The sequence below is a fragment of the Notolepis coatsorum genome (genome assembly GCF_963971535.1).
Source record: "Notolepis coatsorum genome assembly, chromosome: 19".
NCBI lineage: Eukaryota > Metazoa > Chordata > Actinopteri > Aulopiformes > Paralepididae > Notolepis > Notolepis coatsorum.
In genome coordinates, this window is record NC_140183.1 from 91525311 (window position 1) to 91547206 (window position 21896).

The 21896-nt window shown below is 42.3% G+C and overlaps 1 protein-coding gene across 1 annotated transcript in view; it reads right to left on the bottom strand.

The window, feature by feature from the left end:
* The window catches only part of henmt1 (HEN methyltransferase 1), a gene marked incomplete at both ends in the record, with an annotated part of 61057 nt that overhangs the window by 34066 nt on the left and 5095 nt on the right, over nt 1-21896 (bottom strand). The window contains 3 exons of the mRNA XM_084336776.1: nt 11436-11619; nt 16255-16437; nt 16628-16762. Of these exons, the coding sequence (XP_084192902.1) occupies nt 11436-11619; nt 16255-16437; nt 16628-16762 (502 nt within the window). The remainder of the gene's footprint in view (nt 1-11435; nt 11620-16254; nt 16438-16627; nt 16763-21896) is intronic.

Sequence of the window (21896 nt, forward strand, 5' to 3'; positions counted from 1 at the left end):
TGTTATAAGTATAAATTTTTTTTTTTTTTTTTTTTTTTTTTTTTTTTTTTTAACAACAGATGTATGTTTATTTTGCAGCACTTCTTTGTCATTGCCGCCATCTTTAGTGTTACATCCCCTCACACTCCAGTTCTCAGGCTGCAGCTGGTTTAAAAACGAAAGTAAACCGGCTTCTCTGCTGGCTGTGGCTCCAGGGGAGTTGAACAGTTCTGGCTCTGCTAGTTTATTTTCGATCTTTTGGCGCTTTTTTGGTGGACAAACCACCTGTGCACCGTGACTTGTGACTGGAGTCTAGTTCTGCTAGCACACATAGCCTACAGACGGTTTCAAACTGTATTTTAAATTAGAAAGCAAACAAAATAAATGGACAAGAGAAAAATAAATCTCAATTTGGTCAGTATTGTCACTTGGACAAGCAAAGCCATTACTTTAAGTTGCAGGCAAGAAAGACAAGTCTGTCCACTGTCTCTGGTTTTAAAACTGCCCTGTTGCAGGTAAAAAAAAAATAAAAAAAAATTATTTTTCGATTTTTTTTTAAATTTCGATATTCGATATCGATTATTAAAATATATTGCGATATTTATCGTTATAGTTATATCGCCCAGCCCTAATACGGCTCAATACAAACAATTGTTATGGGAATGCAGACTGTTGTAGCTTGGACCGGGGTCCTTATAACAATAACTTGACACCACATGGTAGCTGCAGCTATAGCTCTGTTGTCACCGGACGTTGGTGAGGGCACGCAGATGTGGGTATCTACTGCGCATGGGCGTTGAGCAACAACGGCTCCGCGCAGATTACACGACACGTTGTCGGCGAGTTCTGGTGAGGAAAACACCTTTTCAGCGTTCCCGCTAGGGCAACGCGTTTTCCTGCCAAAACGTCATTTCTATCTAATAGGGACAGCAAACGTATTCAAAATGTATTCAAACGAAAACAAAACCAGTGTGTGTAACAAGGGCCTTAGCCTCCCTAGAGATCACTAATGTCTTGTGTGTAGATGCTTTGGGTCGTTGCAGAGGATATCATAATGTATTTAGAAGTACATGCCTGTTCGCACACACACACCACACACGAAACACGTGCCCTGGCCTCGCACATAAAACACACATCCATACTAAACGCACACATATAAAACACACATACAAAATAAACGTACACACTCCACACACAGTTTATCAGTACACTGGGTGATATCGTGGACCAGGAGTTGACTCCCTAACCGCCACTTCTGCTGTATATACAGTGTACAACATGTGAATATTTGAGCCTGTTGTTTGTCTTTTCATGTCTGACTTTTATAGTTTATATTATGTCTTTATTATTTTTACTATCATTTCTGTTGTTATTATTGTTAGTGTTATTGTTGTTAGTGTCTCTATTATTAACCGTAAATCTATTGTATTGTGATGTCTTGTTCTATGTATGTTTTGAAAAAGAGAAAATAAAAACATTTACAAAAAAGAATTAAAACGATTTAGATCGTCCAAATGAAACTATTATCTTGGGTTAGGGGTGGACGGTATGGTCTAAAATGTATATCACGGTATAATTTGAAGCATAGACGGTAACGGTATATATCACGGTATCAGTGTTTCCGTTAGAATAATTTTTTTTGCCTGATAGGCAGGCTATATAAAGAATGACATCGTCAAGGCATGTAGATTTATAATATTTTAACTTAAAACTAGGCTACTTTTGCGTATAAAGTCATTATATTCCAAATAAAATAAGTCCCGAGTCCGTGCTGCTCCCATTGCAAACAGCCGGGCTGGATGCTGGATTTTGCTAGAAGCATATGTAGCTGCAGAGCCGCAGAGCCAGCGGCGCTTTCAGGTCTGGTCACAGCTTTCAGCCGTTGGGTGGGGGGGCGCTGTTGAGCGGACGTGACCTGAAAGCGCCGCTGGCTCTGCGGCTCTGCAGCTACATATGCTTACATATGCAGCCGTCCTCCCGCTCCCGCTGCAGCCGTCGTTATCATAACACTACACGCATATCATAATGTTTACAGCAAACTGTAGTTGATCACCAGGTATGTTTTATTAACGTAGAATAATTCATATAAGAAAAACGATAGGGACATCTCTTACCTTTCTCCACTGGTTAAAAATGCCAGGAACTGAAATTGAAACTTGCTGTGCGCCGCGGTGATATGTGTTTATTATGAAATGACAATTGCGTGTTGACACGCCCACTGCGCGAAGCCTCCTAAATAACTTTTTCCAGTTTGCACATATCTATTATCTATGACTAATTCTATCTATTTTTAGGGGCAAATGCGATTGAAATAGTCCCGCTGTGGTTACATGACGTCATTGCTATTTTAGAGCTGCGCTACCGGTTACACGGTATAGTCAAAATCCATACCGTAGAGCAAATTAATACCGTTTATACCGTATACCGTTTATACCGTCCACCCCTATCTTGGGTGACTTTAACATCAACTAGCTAGATCAGGGGTCGGCAACCTGCGGCTCCGGAGCCGCATGCGACTCTTTAGCCAATCAGCTGCGGCTCCCTGGCAATTTTTTTTTAATAAAAACGTATTTTTTTTTACTTTTTTTTTTTTATTATTCGAGATCGGTGTCATACTGTGACACTGAAATGAAAAAATATTTCATCAACTAAAATATTTAGTCAACAAAAATATTTCATCAACTAAAATATACAGTACGTCACACCCCGCGCCTCTCCCTGCCGTCTGCAAGTGGCTAATCTTGAGTTTCCGACCCCCCAGTAAGCTAACCATGGATAAATCCAAAAAAAGGAAAGTCTGAGGAAAATAGAGGGTTTAATTCAGCGTGGACAGATTAATTTGCTTTCACGACTAACGATGCAGGCTTACCTGTATGCCTGATATGTGGTGCGAAATTTGCAAACAACGAAAAATGTACTTTTTATTTGATAGATTTTCCACAAATAAGGGAAGGACTCAAATAGAGTATGGTATGGTTTTAGAGTGGTTTAGGGTAATTCCTGGGAGGCTAGTAATAGCCTGCGACACATATTATACTTAATCCATTGGCATTTCATCCCTATACACGCTACAATAAAAAATTCAAATGCATATGATCGGTATATAATGTTCCATCATGCATGCGTGAAAGGGGGGGGGGGGGTCGTTTCTGATTAATTGATAGTCAATAACGGCATTCGTTAGTACAACAGCATACGCTGATCAGGGCGATGGCTATGAAAACAATGGACAACCAAGCTGAAATTGACGTTAAATTGCTCTTACCTGTGGCCGATGAGACTCCAAAAAGAATATTCCAATTATTTGATTGCCATCTGCTAGATCGTATGTCCATTTGGCCCACGCCATAACCTCCAACAGCATAATGAATCTGGCGTCCCGAAGGCGATTCAATGCGATTGGGTGAATATCTTTATCCACGTTACAAGAAAACTCCGCCCGGATGACTTTCAATGACGCACAGCCACATACACAGTCAGAAAGGAAGTGTGACATCGGCCGCATACCACCATGCGGCGGTATCGGACCGTTGCGATCGCAGACACATTGCCTCACAGTACCACAGTATGCCTGGATGAATTATGAATGGAAATAGTGAATAAAAGAAATAACGACCAAGGGCGGCTACGTGGCGTAGTGGGCAAGGCGCTCGCCACGAATGCGGAGACGCTGGGCTCGCCTGTTCGAGCCCAGCGCTCCACATTGCTTGCAGTTTAGCTGGTCATACTAATACACATTGGCCGTATTAGGGGGTGGGAAACTGATGGGTGGGGATCGGGCGTTGTGGACAGCGACTCCTACAGGTCGGTTGGTGCGCCTGCGCAGTAGAATCAGGAAGTGTCGGGGGCAGCGTGAGCCTCCCACGCGTTACTCCTCGCCACTGAGAGATCGAGCTGCGCAGGTGAAAAGATGCGACTGCTGTTACCTCAAGTACCGGAGGGGACTTGTGCTATGTATGACTTAGTCCAGCGGTTCTCAACAGGGGTTCCCCGGCACACAGGGGTTCCGCGGAGAGCTGCCAGGGGTTCCGCGAGATGCCTGGCAATGTTCTTTAAAAATATAGAATGACAACAGTCTTATTTTGAAAATCCTATAGCGGGTCTCATTTCTGCCCACGCGCAGCTCCAGCTAAATAACTAGGCTCCGAAAGCTAGCAACATTTAGGTCATTATGATACTCTTATTTTGAAACTCCGTGGTGTCGTGACTCATATCCGCTCTACAGCACACAGCCAATAAGGATGCATCTCAACACAGCAGGCTGAGCAGTGAGCTTAGCGTCTCTCAGCTCAGCAGTACTAGTAGCGTACTCTGGATCTGGAACGCGGACATTGAAACACAGCAAGGATAGTGTTTTTGCGACCCAAAACAAATCCCTGCTGTTTTATTCCGCAACGGGTCAAATGCATATAACATGCTTTGCAATCCTTGCCATTCCTTTGTGGCCACGTTGTGTTTAAGACCGGAATTAATGTCCCTTTAGCATAAGCTAACAACAAGCCCTGTTCAGAGCGACAGAGAACAGCAGGGTGGGGACTTGGAAGGAGGACTGGGAAGGAGGGGGGGGGGGGCATTCTCCCTCTATGTGTGTGCGTTTGAAAATATATGATGAAGTCAGACTACTATATTATATTGATAGTAAATGTACTGAGGGTGGACAGACAGATTATGTTGATATTTAAACATAAAAAATACAATACATAATAAATGTATCCATGATCATCATGCAACATAAAACAATTGCAGGAACGGTTTGGGAGAGGAAGGTGTTTTAGGTTGCGTGTTCCAAAAAATGTACTTAAAGTTTAAAGCTCAATATATCAAAACGTGGCACTTTATAGTGAACAGGCACTTTATAGTGAATCCAAATTATTTTTTGGATTACAGAAAATTATCCCTAAAGTGCTATCTGTTGCAGCTCCACTGTTTTCCATGAAAATACCATATTTGGATAAGTTTGACCATTTCTAAAAATCTGAAAATCATTAAGTCACTCTGGATAAAAAAAGACTTTACAGACAACATTGAGACAAAGCTTCCTGACACATCTCCATCCAAACTCTTGGAAGAACTCATTGAAATCTCATCTGATACCACCTGGAGAGCTAGTTTCAGAGTGTGGTGCTGAGTACCAAGTATCTCATGATGCAGCAGTTAAGGTGTTGATACCATTCAGCACCACATATCTGTGAAGCTGGCTTTTCATCCATGACAGCTCTGAAAACAAAATATAGGGCCAAGTTGAGCCTTGATGATGACATGCGTGTTGCCTTGTCAAAGATCTCCCCACGTATTGACCGTATTATTAGCCAGCAGCAGCGGACCTCGCATTGAGCTAGAAATGTCCACTGAGTGAACGAGTGCTTATTTTCTGTATTTATTTATATTTTTTGAGAAATGGTAACTTGGTGATCCTTTTCTGTATTTAAAAAAAATACATGATTTTCTGTTTTTGAGAAATTGTCAAACTTATCCAAATATGCTATTTTTATGGAGAACAGTGCAGCTGCAACAGATAGCAGTTTAGTGATCCTTTTCTGTATTAAAAAAAAAATACATGATTTTCAGTTTTTTCTTAAATAAACATTATTTTGAAAGCAAGCACTTTTGTCATCAGATTCAGACAACTTTATTGATCCCGCGTGGGGCAATTCATATTTGCAGATTCACCAACAAGCAACAAAGACAAACAAACAACAAAACATCTCAACGACAGCACGGCAAATAAAGAATCATTGTATCATCATTGTAGCAAAAAAGACAGGACCGAAAAAGTCTTTATCGTATGTAGGGGTGCCCTGGAATATTTTATTGAACACAGGGGTGCCTTGGCAGCAGAAAGGTTGAGAACCCCTGACTTAGTCCACATTGCAGCCGGCTTGTGGGAGGCAAGAAACAGCGTTCGTGACAGGGGAGGGTTGAATTGGATGATACGAAATTGGGATGGGAGAAAATATAGAAATAAATGGGAGAAAAAGTGGATAAAAAAAAATAATAATAACGATCATAATAACGAGTATACTCGTTGTTGGCGTCCAACGATTGGCGGGCTATAACGAGTATACTCGTTGTTGGTAGCCATTGAGTTATTCCAGATATAATATCTATAAATTGGGACAGGTTTAAATTAATTCCATTTGTTGAAGATGCATGGAATTTCTTCTATACTGAGCTTACTAATGTTATTGACCATCATGCTCCCTGGAAGACACTCAAAGTCAAGGGTAGACACTTGCCCTGGATTAATAGTGAATTTATAAATCTGTATAAAGAAAGAGATAAGGCTTGGGAAAAGCATCGCCTGACAAAGGACTCTGCCGACTTCAATGCATATAAACAAATACGGAACTTATATACAACTAAAACAAGAAATGCTAAATCCAACTATTCCAAAGATTGTTTAAGCAATGATTTTTGGACAGTTTTGGAAGAGAATCAACAGTATAACTAAGAAGTCAACTATAAGTGTAACTGAGGGGTACAATTCCCTGACTGTATTGTTAAGTATGGTATTAAACCACTACCTCTTGTACTTTAACTTCTGGCCATCCAGTACATGATATAGATATGATGAACACTTTCCCACCTGATGAAACGAAGTCCACACAAATGTACAAATCGAATATTTAATATAGCAAAAGGTATATACAACGTTCACTTGTTTACACTTATGATTTGAAATGCACTTGTATGGCAAATGAGTATTCGTAGGTAAATCAACATTGAATGTCCAATCTCTGGTTACGCAGGGAGTAAATATACAACCCGGTTCTTTAGGAAACTATAGCGATGGTACTTAAATGATTATAGCTGGATACACTAAGGGGGGGGGGGGGTCCCGCTGGTTGTAAGACAGTAGGAGGGGGGGGGGGTTAGAGAAGCCGCTGGCGGTATCCCATCTGGCCGACGATTTCTTGGGAGAATTCAAAGTCTTGAACACGGTGCCCACAGAACCTCGGTCCGCAGACGAATACAGCTGGACCCTCTGGTGGACGGTAGCTGCCGGTCCACAACGGAGAGACGTGAGGCGACCTCACTGGTGTAGAGCGCCGTCTCACCTTGCTCCTCTCCGGGGGGTAGTTCCAACACTCCGCAGTGTTGGCCGTTATCCATGGAATAATCAAAGCACCCAAAGCATAATCCAAGCCGTGGAAGGCTCGCCGTCGTCCGGGTAGAGTAATCCAATGTACAGGTCCAGTCGCCCTGGCCCGGAGCTCCTCGGATGCAAGCACCACTAGTGGTCTGCCCAGCCTGGTTAAGACTCCAGATAACGTCAGGAACGATGGGGTTACTGATAACTTTATAACTCTAACCGAACGATGCACCATACATAAATAGACTATTATTAGCTTAATAGAATACGTCCAACTCGACGGTATAGTGCCAAACTATGACAATTCAACTATTAATCCACACGATATCTCAATGCCTATTCTGAGGCCAAGTAGGCCTTACTGCACCACACGTGCGTCGTGGGTGAGGCTTCGCGTCTGTTACTCGGTTGGAGGGTAAAGAACTAATGGACTAAAAGAAAGTTCTACTTTACTTGCGCCATATATATATGCGCTGTGAACAAATAGTACCATTCGTATTTCGCCAGACGTATTCCTACGCGGAACCGGGCTTGCCACGACATGTTGGGCGGCACGATTGAACTTGAACCTAGGGGTATGGCTGCTGGCGCCAGGTTCTCGTCCAATGGTAGAATGAAACTATTATGGGCTGTTTAGTAGACTAAAGGGATATTCAGTGCATATTGTACAAGGAATATACAGGGGATATCAAACGATATACAAATACTATTAAATATATATATATAATAAATATATATATTCGGTTTAATCTGATCCTTCACAACAATAAGTCTCACTCATATTATAATTAATAATGAAGTTGTCAATGATCCCTCATCAATTGCACTTGACTTAATGAATCTTTCTACTCTGATGTGCCTCGTAATAACACCAGATGTAGTAGCTCCTTTTCCTTTAGAAGTATTCGTCCACTTGATGTTCAGAAGGTCATTGATGAATTAAGATTGGGTACTAGCTGCGGTTCAGATGGTATGGAGATCAAGTTCATCAAACTTGCCTCTCATGTTTTATCATATTCTATGTCTGACTTAACAACTAATGAAACTCCATTAAGCTGGAAATGTGCCAAAGTCATTCAATTGCATAAAGGTGGTGATCCTTCTGATCTCAATAATTATCTACCAATTTCAATTATTAATAGTATAGCTAAAGTCTTTGAAAAACGAATTTTTAATCAATTATCCCAATATGTTAATGAATCTCATATTTTATCCCCATGCCAATCTGGTTTCAGACCTTACTACTCCACAACTACAGCCCTTCTGAAATTGACCAATGATGTTCACTCATCAATGGACAATAACATGGTCTTTTTACTTTTAGTTACTTACGCCTTTTACCCCGTTTGGGGCATAGGCCGTCAACAAGGGTTCTCCAAGCATCCCGATCCTGAGCCAACCTCTCAAGCTGGCCCCAGGTGTGTCCCATCTTCTTGGCATCATCTTCCAAGTCTCAGCGCCAGGTGTTTCGTGTTCGGCCTCTCATTCTTTTCCCTTGGGGGTTCCACCTAACATGGTCACTGGTGCAATATTTATAGATCTCACAAAGGCCTTTGATTTGGTTGACCATTATCTTCTTCTTGACAAACTGTGTGCTATTGGTGTCTCTAATCATTCTTTACTTTGGTTCAACTCATATCTCCACCATAGACGCCAGTGTGTATCTTATCAGGGTAAACAGTCTGATTTTTTTTTTTATATTATGGACAAGGGTATTCCTCAAGGTTCATCTTTAGGACCATTATTGTTTTCCATATTTGTTAATGATCTCACCCAGATACCATCCGACTGTCATACTCAATTATATGCTGACGATAGTGATTTATTCCTCCAAGTCTGATATCCAACAAATTCAGTATGCTGATGCTGTTCAGAAATGGTTAGCTATTGTGGGCGGTTAGGTGGTCGAGCGGAGATTGCGTTCGTCACCAGCCCCGGAGCTGTGAGCTTGGTTCGCCTGTTCGAATCCAGCTCACAGCTCCGGGGTTGTCACCAGCTTGGCTGGCCGTCTGCACTGATACAATTGGCTGTATCAGAGGGTGGGAGAAGCTGGCGGGGTGGGTCCGGGTCGTTGTAAACAGCGACTCCTACAGTTCGGTCGGGGCGCCTGCTAAGCGCGGATTGGACGTGAGGGGGATAGTGTGGTCCTCCCACACGCTACGCCCTCTCAATGAGAATCCGCGCTGCCAGGTGAAAAGAAGCGGTGATTGGCTGGACGTGTGTCGGAGGAAGCACGTGGTAGCCTCCACTCTCCCAAATGATCTGACTGTGGGGGGTAAAGCGCAGCGACCAGGAAGGGACTGGGAATTGGCATACGACTAACATTGGGATGGGAGAAAATCGAAGGAAAATGGAGGGGGAAAAAGACCAATAAAAAAAAAAAAAAAAAAATTGTTAGCTATTAACAAACTTTTATTAAGTCCTATAGTATGCTGTTTGGTACTATAGATCAAATTTGTTGCAAATATCGAATCATTTGTCGATTACGTTTTTAGATGGTGCTCCTCTCGAGAATGTCGATGAATATAAGTACCTGGGTCTTTGGCTTGATTCTCAACTCACTTTCAAGTCACATATTGATGCTGTGATAAAGAAAACAAATTGTAGCCTGAGAATCAAAAGAATCATTACACAGCTGGTACTTCCAATAGTGGACTATGCAGATATAGTCTATCATTTACATTTAGTCATTTAGCTGACGCTTTTATCCAAAGCGACTTACAAGTTTTGTACAACAAGACAGCAGGAAGGGTACAACTCTATCAGCTGAGTAACAATGTTCATCAAAGTGTTTAGTGTTATAGTGTAGGTTAGTATATTAAGTGCATGACAGTAAGGTTAGATTTATTTTTTTCCCCCATCAGAACACCACACTCTCAAACCTCCATCCTTTAAATGTCACTTATAATAATGTTTGCAGATTTGTATTGAGGTGTCCTTATAGAACCCATCACTGTCTTATGTTTGAGTCGTTAAACTGGCTTTCTCCCCAATTCAGAAGACATTTTCATTGGTTGCTTTTTGTTTACAAATGTATTTACTTTAATTATCCCCCCTATCTAAAGCAGTTCCTAATTCCATATAGTTCAGCTTATGATTTAAGACACACAGATCATTCTTTCTTTGTCGTGCCTCGAACCACCAAAGCTATCGGTCGACTTGCCTTTAAATTAGGGATGCTCGATATTGGCTTTTTTACCGATACCGATATTCCGATATTGTCCAACTCTTAATTTCCGATACCGATATCAACCGATATCAACCGATACCGATATATGCAAGGTTTCCCCGTCCAAAAAACTGAATAATTTCAGGTAACTAATAATTTCACTGGATATATATAACAAATATTGTTATTGTTTTTTTTTTTTTTTTAAACCGATACCGATATTTTCCGATATCACATTTTACTGCCGATATCGGCCGATAATATCGGTCGGCCGATAATATCGGACATCCCTACTTTAAATATAAAGCTCCAGCAGATTGGAATAAACTGCCTAGTTCACTCAGATCTCTCACTTCTTACCGGTTATTTAAGATATCTTTGTTTACTCATTTACAGACTACTTGCACGTGTTACTGATTTACTGTGTTAGGGTTTACATGTTTACAGATCAAACTGTAATTTTGTATGTACACTTATATGGGAACAGAACATATATATATCGACGATCCTCTTGGGAGGAATCAGTGTGGACTGTGGGGTGAGCTTGGGTGTATAAGTGTATTTTGTTGTCCTGTGTTTTGTTTTGTTGTTATGTATTGTATTGTATGTTTTGTATCTTATGTTAAGGACCTCCTCGAAAACAAGATAGCATATCTCAGGGGTTTATCCTTCAAATAAATTTCAAATTTCATGCCAATGCGGGCGGCTGGGTGGCGCAGTGGTCTAAGCGCTCGTCCCCAACGCGAGAGACACCGGTATCGAATCTGGCTGTCAGCGTTGCCTCCGGCTTGGGCCGGCCGTCATACTGACTCAATTGGCAGAGTCAGCGGGAGGGGAGTCGATGGGTGGTAATCTGGTCGTTGTAAACAGCGACTCCTACAGGTCGGTCAGGGCGCCTGCACAACAAGGACAGGAGATGGCGAGGGTAGTGTGAGCCTCCCACACGTTACACCTCGCCAATGAGAGTCCGCGCTGGCAGGTGAAAAGATGTGGCTGGCTGACTCCGCATGTATCGGAGGGGACATGCGATAGTATCTATCAACCCTCCCTACGACCGACCAGTGGGGGGCACATGCGAGCAACGATAAAGACAGGGGAGGGGGGAATTGGCACGACTAAATTGGGATGGGAGAAAAACACAGAAAAAGGAGGAGAAAAAGTGGATAAAAAAAAATGTCATGCCAATGCACTCACCAAAGTGTATGCGAAGAGCTCCGGTGTGTCATGGCAGGGCGGGCCACGGCAGCCTCCCCTTCCTCTCCTCTGGAACACTGCAATCTGGGAGCAGAAACCCACTCTCTCCTGATGGCCTTGTGGTGCTTGTCCCACACCCGTAAACTCCACCTCATAACCAAAGTCCACACAGACCCCAACAGCCCTGCGGGACCAATTCAAATCTAATTTAAAAACAATAAATTATTACACAGGCAACATTTTGAGGAAATGTAGATGTGTAATTCTGTCAACAATTAGGAGCATTATTCTTTTGTTTCTTACAGCCCCATTTGCTGACCCTCATCCTTTATGCTGTAATACTGTCTTTTCTTCCTCCTGCTGTATGTAAAACCATCCCGATCGTCCCACCAGGGGACATTTTGTTTACTAGTTTAAGCCCCAAGAAAAATCACCTCACTCAAAGTAATTGATTCAGCACTTTCAAAAGTTCACAAGCCAAGCGGCTACCTCCTTATTTGCAGTCTCCAATCCTCCAGTTAGACAGTGCAACTAAATAAGCAGAGAGAAATGTCAGGAAATGTCACCATGGGAAGACACTTAACCCCTAATTACTCCCAACATGCTGGTTGGCGCCTTCCATGGCTGACTTTGTGTGTATGTGTGTGTGTGAGGGAATGGATTATTTATCATTCAGCCATTAAATTTATCACCGGTGATAGTTATGGTACTACTCACTAGGGATGCACCGATATGAAAATTGGCCACCGATACCGATTGTTCAACTAACACAATCGGCCAATACCGATACCGATACTTGTGGCAAAAAATAAGTATTTGTAATTTTTTTTAATATATTTTTTTTATTTAATTTTCTTTTTAAATTAAACTACTGTATATTTGTATGTGTATGTTTGTATTTGTAGGCCTCTTTACTTACTTAAAAAAAGGAAACATCAAGAAATATGTTTATGGTATTAATTCCACCATGCCATGTATCACTATCCCTCTCCCAGTATCGTCTGGCAGCCTGCAGATGGATACTATTCTCTCAACCAGAGCTTTCAACCAATGCAATAGAACCATTTTGATTGACAGTCGATTCGGCCAATTACGCCACACCGCTAGCACCCACCTCCTGCTGTTCTTACCACCAATCGGCAAGCGTTTATTCATTTTCTACTTCCGGGCATGCCGCCATTGATCTGCTTGCGAGAACCACAACAAGCTAATACGTTAGCTGCCCGGCAGTGCCCGCCGACCAGCGTGCTCCACAGGATGACCAAACGAGACACAATGATTTTACTGCAACAAATGTTATAATAAAACAAAGCCTTTCTATACATTTGTCTGGTTGAAAACTTTATTAACAGATTGCAGAATGGGTAGTTGGGTACGGAATGAGCAACGGAATGGAACTGAGCTATGAACGGAGTAATGCCTTGCTTGCTTACTTGCTATCTTCGGGTAAATAATATGCTGATGTTATTGAACGTGTAACACTAACTATATAACGTTAATGCCACAAAATGAATGTTTGTGTCATTTTAACAGCAGATACTTTCTTAAATGCCATCTTCCCGAGAGAGGGGTGTTGACAGGGAGCTGTGATGGGTTCGCTTGGTTGTGTTATTAATAGCATTGAACAGCTAACCGAAAGCTAGCGTTAACTAACGTTAAAGGTTTAGCCATAACGTTACCTTGGCTAAAGTTGGGGCTATTCATAATCCAGCAATAATGGCTGCAGAACTGCAAGCAAAGTACAGCAAGTTGGCAAAGGAGTATTCCAACGTAAATCACATTTTCACCAGTAACGTTAGTCTTCTATCTCCCGGTAGCTCATGCTAGCTAACCTAGCTCATGTTAACGTTGTCAGTGATCGACCACCTCGCGTACACAATTAATGACATGTTGCGGACAGCCATATCGGTGACAATGTTTAGCTTTTAGTGCCAAATGATAAGAGTCTGAAGCGGAGTCTCAAAAGAGAATGTTGAATATTTAGTAGTAACTTTGATGCAGTAGCTTGTGTGTGCGTGTGGGGGACTGGGGGCGGCGCCGTTGGCAGGACGCGACTGAATTTATCGGCTACTGCCATCGGCATATTCGAGCTTATCGGCCGATTGCAGTCAACAAGGCACTTATCGGCCGATACCGATACCCGACCGATACATCGGTGCACCCCTACTACTCACCATTGTATCCTATATAATAAGGTCAGGTGGGCCTCTCTGGCAGAGACGTAAGTAAGTTGCATTGGAATTGGTTTCTTTATGAAGCCATAATTAGAGACTGTGCCAATTATATTACTTCTTTATTAGAATGGACCACTGGACCCTGTCGTACACGATCCAGTGATTGGCTTAAACTTAAGAATGCCTAGAGTTTGTACTGAACTTGGTAGATCTGCTTTATCTACCTTATGGAATACCCTGCAGGAAACACTGAAACTAGACACTCTAGTCTCTATGGGTCAGTTTAGAACCTTAACACTTTGATTACCAGCCATGTGGTGCACCTTACCCCCGTTAAATGCCAGCACCCACTTCAATGATAGCGTTGTGAACGCATAATCTCCGTCTTAAATTATGTGTCTAATCTGCCCGTTGTTTATCAATGACTTGTTTGCAGTCAACATTGTCGAAACGGATTGTTTTTTTAATCGCTTCATTTCCGTTTTATAGCATTGTGAAAAGCCCTCGTTTTCAAGGAAAATAGAAAGATTCCGTGATAATCTGCATTTACTGGAATATTCGGGCATACACAAAAACATTGTAATTTTTCGGCCTATTTATGAATCGTTTTCAAATCAACGCTAAATTATCGATAGTATATGTGTACTTATGCACGCTATAGAAGCGGGCTGAAATATTGATTCTCTCATTTCCTGATCGCTCGCACAGCCACACATACACACGCATAGGGCAAACGCTGATATCTCTGTGAAAATAGCTCTGATTATCCTAAGACTGGTCAAATAAATTCCTTACCTCAGATCAGATGTTATCCAAAAAGATTATTCCAATTCCTGATCGCCATTCCAAATATCGATCGTGTTTATTGATTCAGCGTTGGGTACTGTGAATACATAATCCACGCGTTTTCCGGGCCGGCGATCACAATGGATTCTTCAGTTGGCTTGACGGAAAAGTAAAATGAGGAAACTGGCCCGCCCCCCCACCCCATCAGTCTAAAGTAATGGGGTGCAGTTACACAGGGAGAGACAATAGGGGGCGGTATCTTCCCAATTGAGCTCAGAGAGTCTGCAACACTAACCTGAGGCTCGATTGATGAAATATGAATTTAAATCGTCAATAAAAAGAAATACGACAAACAAACGCTATATAGCGTTGGCGGGCACTCAACGGACGGCATGAACTAACGACAAAACGCGTGGCTGGCACTCAAAGTGTTAATGACAAATCATGTCACCACAATATGTAAAAAGTATTACCTTTTTTTTTCTTCTTTCATTTTTTTTTTCTTTGTTTTATATGTGCTCGTAATTGTTTAACTACTCAGTGTATTTATTGAGTATAAATAAAGATTGAATATTCATTTATTAAAAGGTAAATGGCAAAGCCGAGGGATCAGTGATGGCTGTTGGAATGTAGAGCTATTTAAGACATATTTTAAGAAAATAATACCGCTTACAGCACCTTTAACCCTTTCTCTGCCACGCTTATATCCATCCTTGTAGCCAGTCTGCCAGCTCTATTTGTCTATGGAGATGTTCACCTACTTTGCAGGGCTATAACTTTTTTAATTGTATTGCTAAATTGACATTACTATGGCCCATTCAACATCGATTAGCTATCGTTCAGGATGTAGGAACGTTTTACTTTTTCATTCACACATTCATACAAAAATATGGTCTAGAGTATAAATATGTTTTTATCGTTTTCTGCAGTATTTCATAGAACGTGAGTTATAGCCATAAATGCATATATTAGATCATCAAATGCAATTTGATACCAATTGACGCCAGATAAAAAATTTCAACTGTACAGGGTCCCAGACTTTATGACTCATCATGCGCGGTTCACCGGAGGGGGGGGGGGGGGGGGGTCGTTTATAAGTCTGTGGCCGACGTTAAATCATTCATGTAGTATGGGTGATATATAGATCAGAGCAGTTTGTATCGAAAATGGTAAACAAACAGGCTGAAACTCACCCCAGTCTCCTCGTAGCGTTGGGTGATGAGCGTGGAGCAAAAAGATTGCTATTATGGGATGTTGATCTATGCGATCCATTTCCAGGTTGTATAATACTATATACGTCCAAATAATGTTGTTTATTGAGTTATGGCAACGGATCGCTATCCAGTGTGTCAAGATGTAGTCCCGCGAGCCATAGCGAGTGGCCGGACAGAATAGGGAGACACACCGGCGTCACAATTATCGACATCCGGTTGCAACTCGCCGATCGGCCACCAGGTGGCGGTATTGAAGCGTTGGAGAGTTGAGCGGAGACCATGACAGAAATTTGAAATATTGATCTCAAAGACGCTGTAAAACGTCATTGGCAGATTACGCATGGCGAGAAATGACGTGGTAACACGTCATTGGCGAGAAAAGGGTTAATTTAATAATTATTTTGTTGCATTGAACATCAAAGAATGAGAGGAAGGAATGTTGTGTGAATGACAAGCAACAATATCCAGACTCAAACTCATGATCAGATGTAACATGTTACATACAGGCCTATTGGTCCTGCAGGCTCTCAGTTCTAGGTCACAAACCGGATCTCGTAATTGTGAAAACAAGCGATAGCTCCTGAGAATGGGATGGTATTATTTACGACTAAATTGTCTCATGTCTCTGTGGCACAACGATCATACCATGACTGGAACTCCGCTCTGGTCCATTCAAACTTGTGGTCGTAGTGTCTGAAGCCCCTCAGTCCGGGGAGCAGGGGGTTGTACTCGGCGTTCGGCGTGCTGATGATCACCGACGCCGGGGACATGTAGCCGAACACCACCTCAGAAAACTGCTCCACTTCAGCCAGTTGGAGGTGTTCAATACTGCAGAGGTGAAGAACGAGAGAGAGAGAGGTGGGCAGACACCAGACCATAGAGAGAAAAATAGGAAGAAAGAAAGAGGTGAGAGAGACTGACTCAGACTTTTATCAAATGAATATCAGACATAGATCAACAAAGAAAAAACCCCACTGACATCTGTATTTTCCTGAATATCCACACGGGGCACACTTACAGTTCTATACTGGTCACCAGATCAAATCCTTTGAGACGGGCATCCTTCTCCATAACAGAGCCCTGGTACAGCTCTATGGTCAGAGGGCTTTCCGCTGGAGCCAGGTAGTCAGTGGGGATCGGGGCCAATCCATACCTGCAACCAAATAGGTACAGGAGATGAACTACAGAGACCTTGACGAGGTGCTGGACTAAAGTACTCAGAAGGAAATGCAGGCTATAATATCCTTCAAACACTTAACACATTCGGGGCCATTGGGATGCGTCTAATTAATCTCAAGAGGACCGGCAAATGTAAACAGACGTGGGGCTGTTTGTAGAGCTAAATCTATACTTTATAGTATTGCTATCTGTCCATTCTCATTGTCAATTGAGACCATAAACCGTCCCTTCAAAATGGCTTAAAGAAAAAAAAAATCATCAATACGTTCTCATTTTATAGCGCCGTGAATATAAGCGTTATACGGGATTTCGGCTAGGATATTTCCTGGCAGGCTGGATAAAGGGCTAATAGCTACTACCGTTATATCCAATGGCATTTCCGTTATACATATGCTACAGAAATAACTCAAACTGCATATGATCGGCACGATCCTCAAGCATGTATGCATGAAAGGGGGGGGGGGGGGGCGGGGGACGTTGTTTCTGATGATTGATTACCAATAACCGCGTTAGCCTCATTAGCCTCATTCATTGATCGGATGGATGGCTATCAAAACAAGGCCCGATCGGGATGTACTTTACGTGAAAAAGATCTTACCGTGGGCCGGTGGGATCCCCCCGAGCATTTCCCCGTTATCGATCGCCATCTGGTAGATCGATATGTCCATTGGCTGATGATAAATCCCCTTATTGCATAGTGAAATCCGCAATCCAAAACGTAATCCAAGCTACATGCTGCACATCCAGAATCCAGCTAACATAAAACTCCATTGAAAGTCCGTTCAGCCACAGGGCACACTGCATTATCGCGATAGCGCCCCTAAGAGGATCTGGCCGGTATTGCACTTTCTCGAATTCAAAGAGTAGGGTACATCTGCAGTGCCGCTCGGCGACCTTGAATAGGTTATTAAAATGGAATAAAAGCAATAACAACTTGCCACGGATATATCCGTGCTTCTGTCCACAACGGGTGGAATCGAAACACGGAGATCTCCGTGGTCGGGCGCCATTGTGTTAAAAGGGGAATGCCACCCATTCAAAATAAATAAATAAATAATAATAATAATAATAATAATAATAATAATAATAATAATAATAATACAAAATTCACACATTATTTCTGTGTCCCAGGACAGTTCCATTCCGTGACGATGTTAGAAATCAGGAAAAGAACACATTTGTGATTGTCACCTGGATGTAAAATCTGGGCATGTTCAATTGACAATGAATGACCACTGACTTTGAAAATAAAATGACAAAAGAGGCACTTTTGTCAGAGGGTGAGATTATACATTTTACCAGGCTGTAAATAAAGTGCAGGCTACTTTGGTGTTTATTGTGACAATTTTCAAATGTTAGAAAAGCAAATGTGACCGTTGATTGCACTGTATGGAAGCAAATGAGTGACAGAAGTATTTGAATTTTATCAGACACCGAATTTATAGCATTGAAAATAATTACTTTGAAAACATGTATCTGAATTTTTTCAGACACCGAATTTATAGCATTGAAAATAATTACTTTGAAAATCATGTATCTGAATTTTTTTTCTCTGAATTTACCTATGTGAAATAAAAATGCAGTGTTTAAAATTCAATGTAAAAAATTCGATGCATAATTGCGGTGTATAAAATTCAATGTAAAAAATTTGATGCATAATTGCGGTGTATAAAATTCAATGTAAAAAACCATCATCCGGGCTACCCAGACAGGCTAAGCAATCGAGCCTGGATGCAATCTAACTGACTTCTGGCCTATCACTGCACGGCTTTGTCAGTCATGTGATCACACCAACCCAGGAGAAAGATGGCGGTATATATACATACGGTGGGGAGAGAATATATACATACGGTGGGGAGGAGACTGTACATTAGGAGGGGGTGGGAGAGAAATATACATACGGTGGGGAGAGAATATATACATACGGTGGGGAGGAGACTGTACATTAGGAGGGGGTGGGTGGGAGAGAAATATACATACGGTGGGGAGAGAATATATACATACACAGGGCTGTACGCTAAGCTTTTTCACTAGGGGCACACTTGCCCCTAAATGAGAAATTTAGGGGCAAAAAATATTTTTTAGGGGCACATTTTTTAATAACAATTTTACCATTATAGTGAAAAAAATATGTTCCTCCTGCCTCATTACTGTGGTCCTTTTATTTAACATTTAAGTGCTTTTGTTGTCAGGTTTGTATCTTTTATAATGAACCAATTGAACTTCGTATTACCACAGCTGCAAACATTTCTTCTTTCATTGATAATGGTGTATTAACAGTGTTCATAGTCAGTATCTGCTGCACACTGCAACACAGCTCTAAGACATACACTAAATCATGCTCTCTGTTTATCTTTCTCCCTCTCTCTTCCACACACACACACACACACACAGAGAGCTCCCTCCCCGGGCCCCTGTAAGGTATTGGCTTGTGTTGCTACACGGACACATTTGTATGTTGCACCATGGTACTTCCTGGCTTAAAGAGTACAGACCATAGATACAGACTAGTAAACAAACATTCCGTCTATTATGTGAACTAAAGAGTACAAGGTTTACACAACAGCCCCCACCCCTTGTTTTATTGTATTTGTACCTGTACTACCTGCTGTCAGCTGTTTATCTCTCTCTGTGAGCTTGATTAGCTAGCGTTAGCTCACGTTAGCTCCGCGGCTAACCCTGAACTAAATCAATGACTAGGTTCTAACGCATTTCGAGTAGTTTTCACTGCACATAGAAGTAGCCAAACAGCGGGAGCATTTCGGGAGTATATAACCAAAACCCAGGCAATTTCGAGCCCTTGGCTTGCCTTAAGGAATCAAATAGTCTGCCATTAGCTACATGCTAACATGCTAACGTTATAACGGTCGGGAAAACCTGGCAGCGATAAGGGAATTGAAAGTCACAGGCACGCGATTCCAGGTGCCTGTGACTTTCTATTAAGAAATGAGCTATGAAGAAACTTTACTTTTCTTCATAGCTAAATCAGACAGTCAGCCAGTCTATCAGAGTGAGTGCTCAGCCTTGGATAATTTAGGAGTGAAATGCGAATGCAAGGCTTGAAATCACTACTCGCAAGCCCGCCCCCAAATATTATTTACCAATCGCAACGGCCAATTAAAGGGGCAATTCGCGATAATCTCATCGCAGTGTACAGCCCTGATACGGTGGGGAGAGAATATATACATACGGTGGGGAGGAGACTGTACATTAGGAGGGGGTGGGTGGGTGGGAGACAAATATACATATAATAGACAGTCTCCTCCCCACCGTATTGAGGGAAATTGGTGGTTTTTCAATGTATATTTGGTTTATAAACTGATCTAAAGAGACGCTTTAAGAGGGTAATACCATTATCATCATGGGATGATATAGACGGTGGTGGACCAGCGGTTTCACAGGCACAGGCCGCGTTAGCAGAGCAGAATGTTTTGAATTCCGATCTAAGACACAACAAGTTGATAAGAGCGAGTGTGGGCCCAGAGAGCAGGGCGGAGAGAGGTTCATCTTAATGAAACAGTAATGAAACGTTTTGAAATGTGTGAAAGGTTATTAGCAGTTGTCATGACAGCGCGGCACATGACAACCAGAAAGGGGTGGGCCGTCGTTGCTATGACGAAGATCCTATAAAGCTGACAGTGGTTCCGGGTAGGGCAGACTAAAATCTGACTGAGACTAAGAGGGAAGAAACCAGAAGAGACTCTCTCCTCTCATCACGGAGAGGGGGGGGGGGGGGGGGGAATGACACATCATCATTAGTTTCGGCTAACGCGAGGAGGGTTTAGGCTAAAGACCAGGCCTGACCACCATTGGACTGAATAGCAGGAGGACGATAGACTGAACACACGAAAGATCATTAGAATAGACTTTTCAAGGACAATACAATCTGTTAACATCTGAGCTGAGGCTTCTGTTTATATCAATAAACAACGCTTCTCCTTATAAGGTATTACGCTGTGTCAAAGTGTCGAATTTTTACGAAGGTGGAGAATTATTATAGTTTGCGGATCGCACTAACGGGGAGAGATAAGGATTGTATCAGCCAGGATCTGAGACGGCAGGATCATTAAAAGTACACAACGCAGAGGGACCATGGAGAGGTGATAACACAAGAAGACGTAATACTGGCAGATTGATCAGAATCTAACAGTATGTATATATTCTCTCCCCACCATATGTATATTTCTCTCCCACCCACCCACCCCCTCCTAATGTACAGTCTCCTCCCCACCATATGTATATATTCTCTCCCCACCATATGTATATTTCTCTCCCACCCCCTCCTAATGTAGTCTCCTCCCCACCGTATGTATATTTCTCTCCCACCCACCCACCCCCTCCTAATGTACAGTCTCCTCCCCACCGTATGTATATATTCTCTCCCCACCATATGTATATTTCTCTCCCACCCACCCACCCCCTCCTAATGTACAGTCTCCTCCCCACCGTATGTATATATTCTCTCCCCACCGTATGTATATATACCGCCATCTTTCTCCCGGGTTGGTGTGATCACATGACTGACAAAGCCGTGCAGTGATAGGCCAGAAGTCAGTTCGATTGCATCCAGGCTCGATTGCTTATCCTGTCTGGGTAGGCCGCATGCGTGAATACTTTCGACAACAAATGTTTGTTTCCGCGTTCGAGTTTTGCGCTCTGATTGGCCAGGTCATGTGACATGTGCGCCTATCGTGGGACGGCAAGTTCGGCGCCTATTTCCGGGTCTAACAGCCTGCAAACTACCTAACGCCTAGTTTATCACTGGTTAAGTTTAGTTTATCACTTTCGCAGTTGGTTAAGGTTAGAGTTTGGAACCAGGGCAGGCGTTCTATCGCCATGCTCTAAGACAAACTCTAACCGTAACCAACTTCGAAAGAGCGCCTAAGCTTAACCAGTGTAGAAACTTGCGGTCGCACGATTGGCGCACATGTCACATGACCTGGCCAATCAGAGACGCGGAAACAAACATTTGTTGTCTTAAGTATTCAGGCAGCCCGGATGATGTTTTTTTTACATCGAATTTTATACACCGCAATTATGCATCGAATTTTTTACATTGAATTTTATACACCGCAATTATGCATCGAATCTTTTACATTGAATTTTAT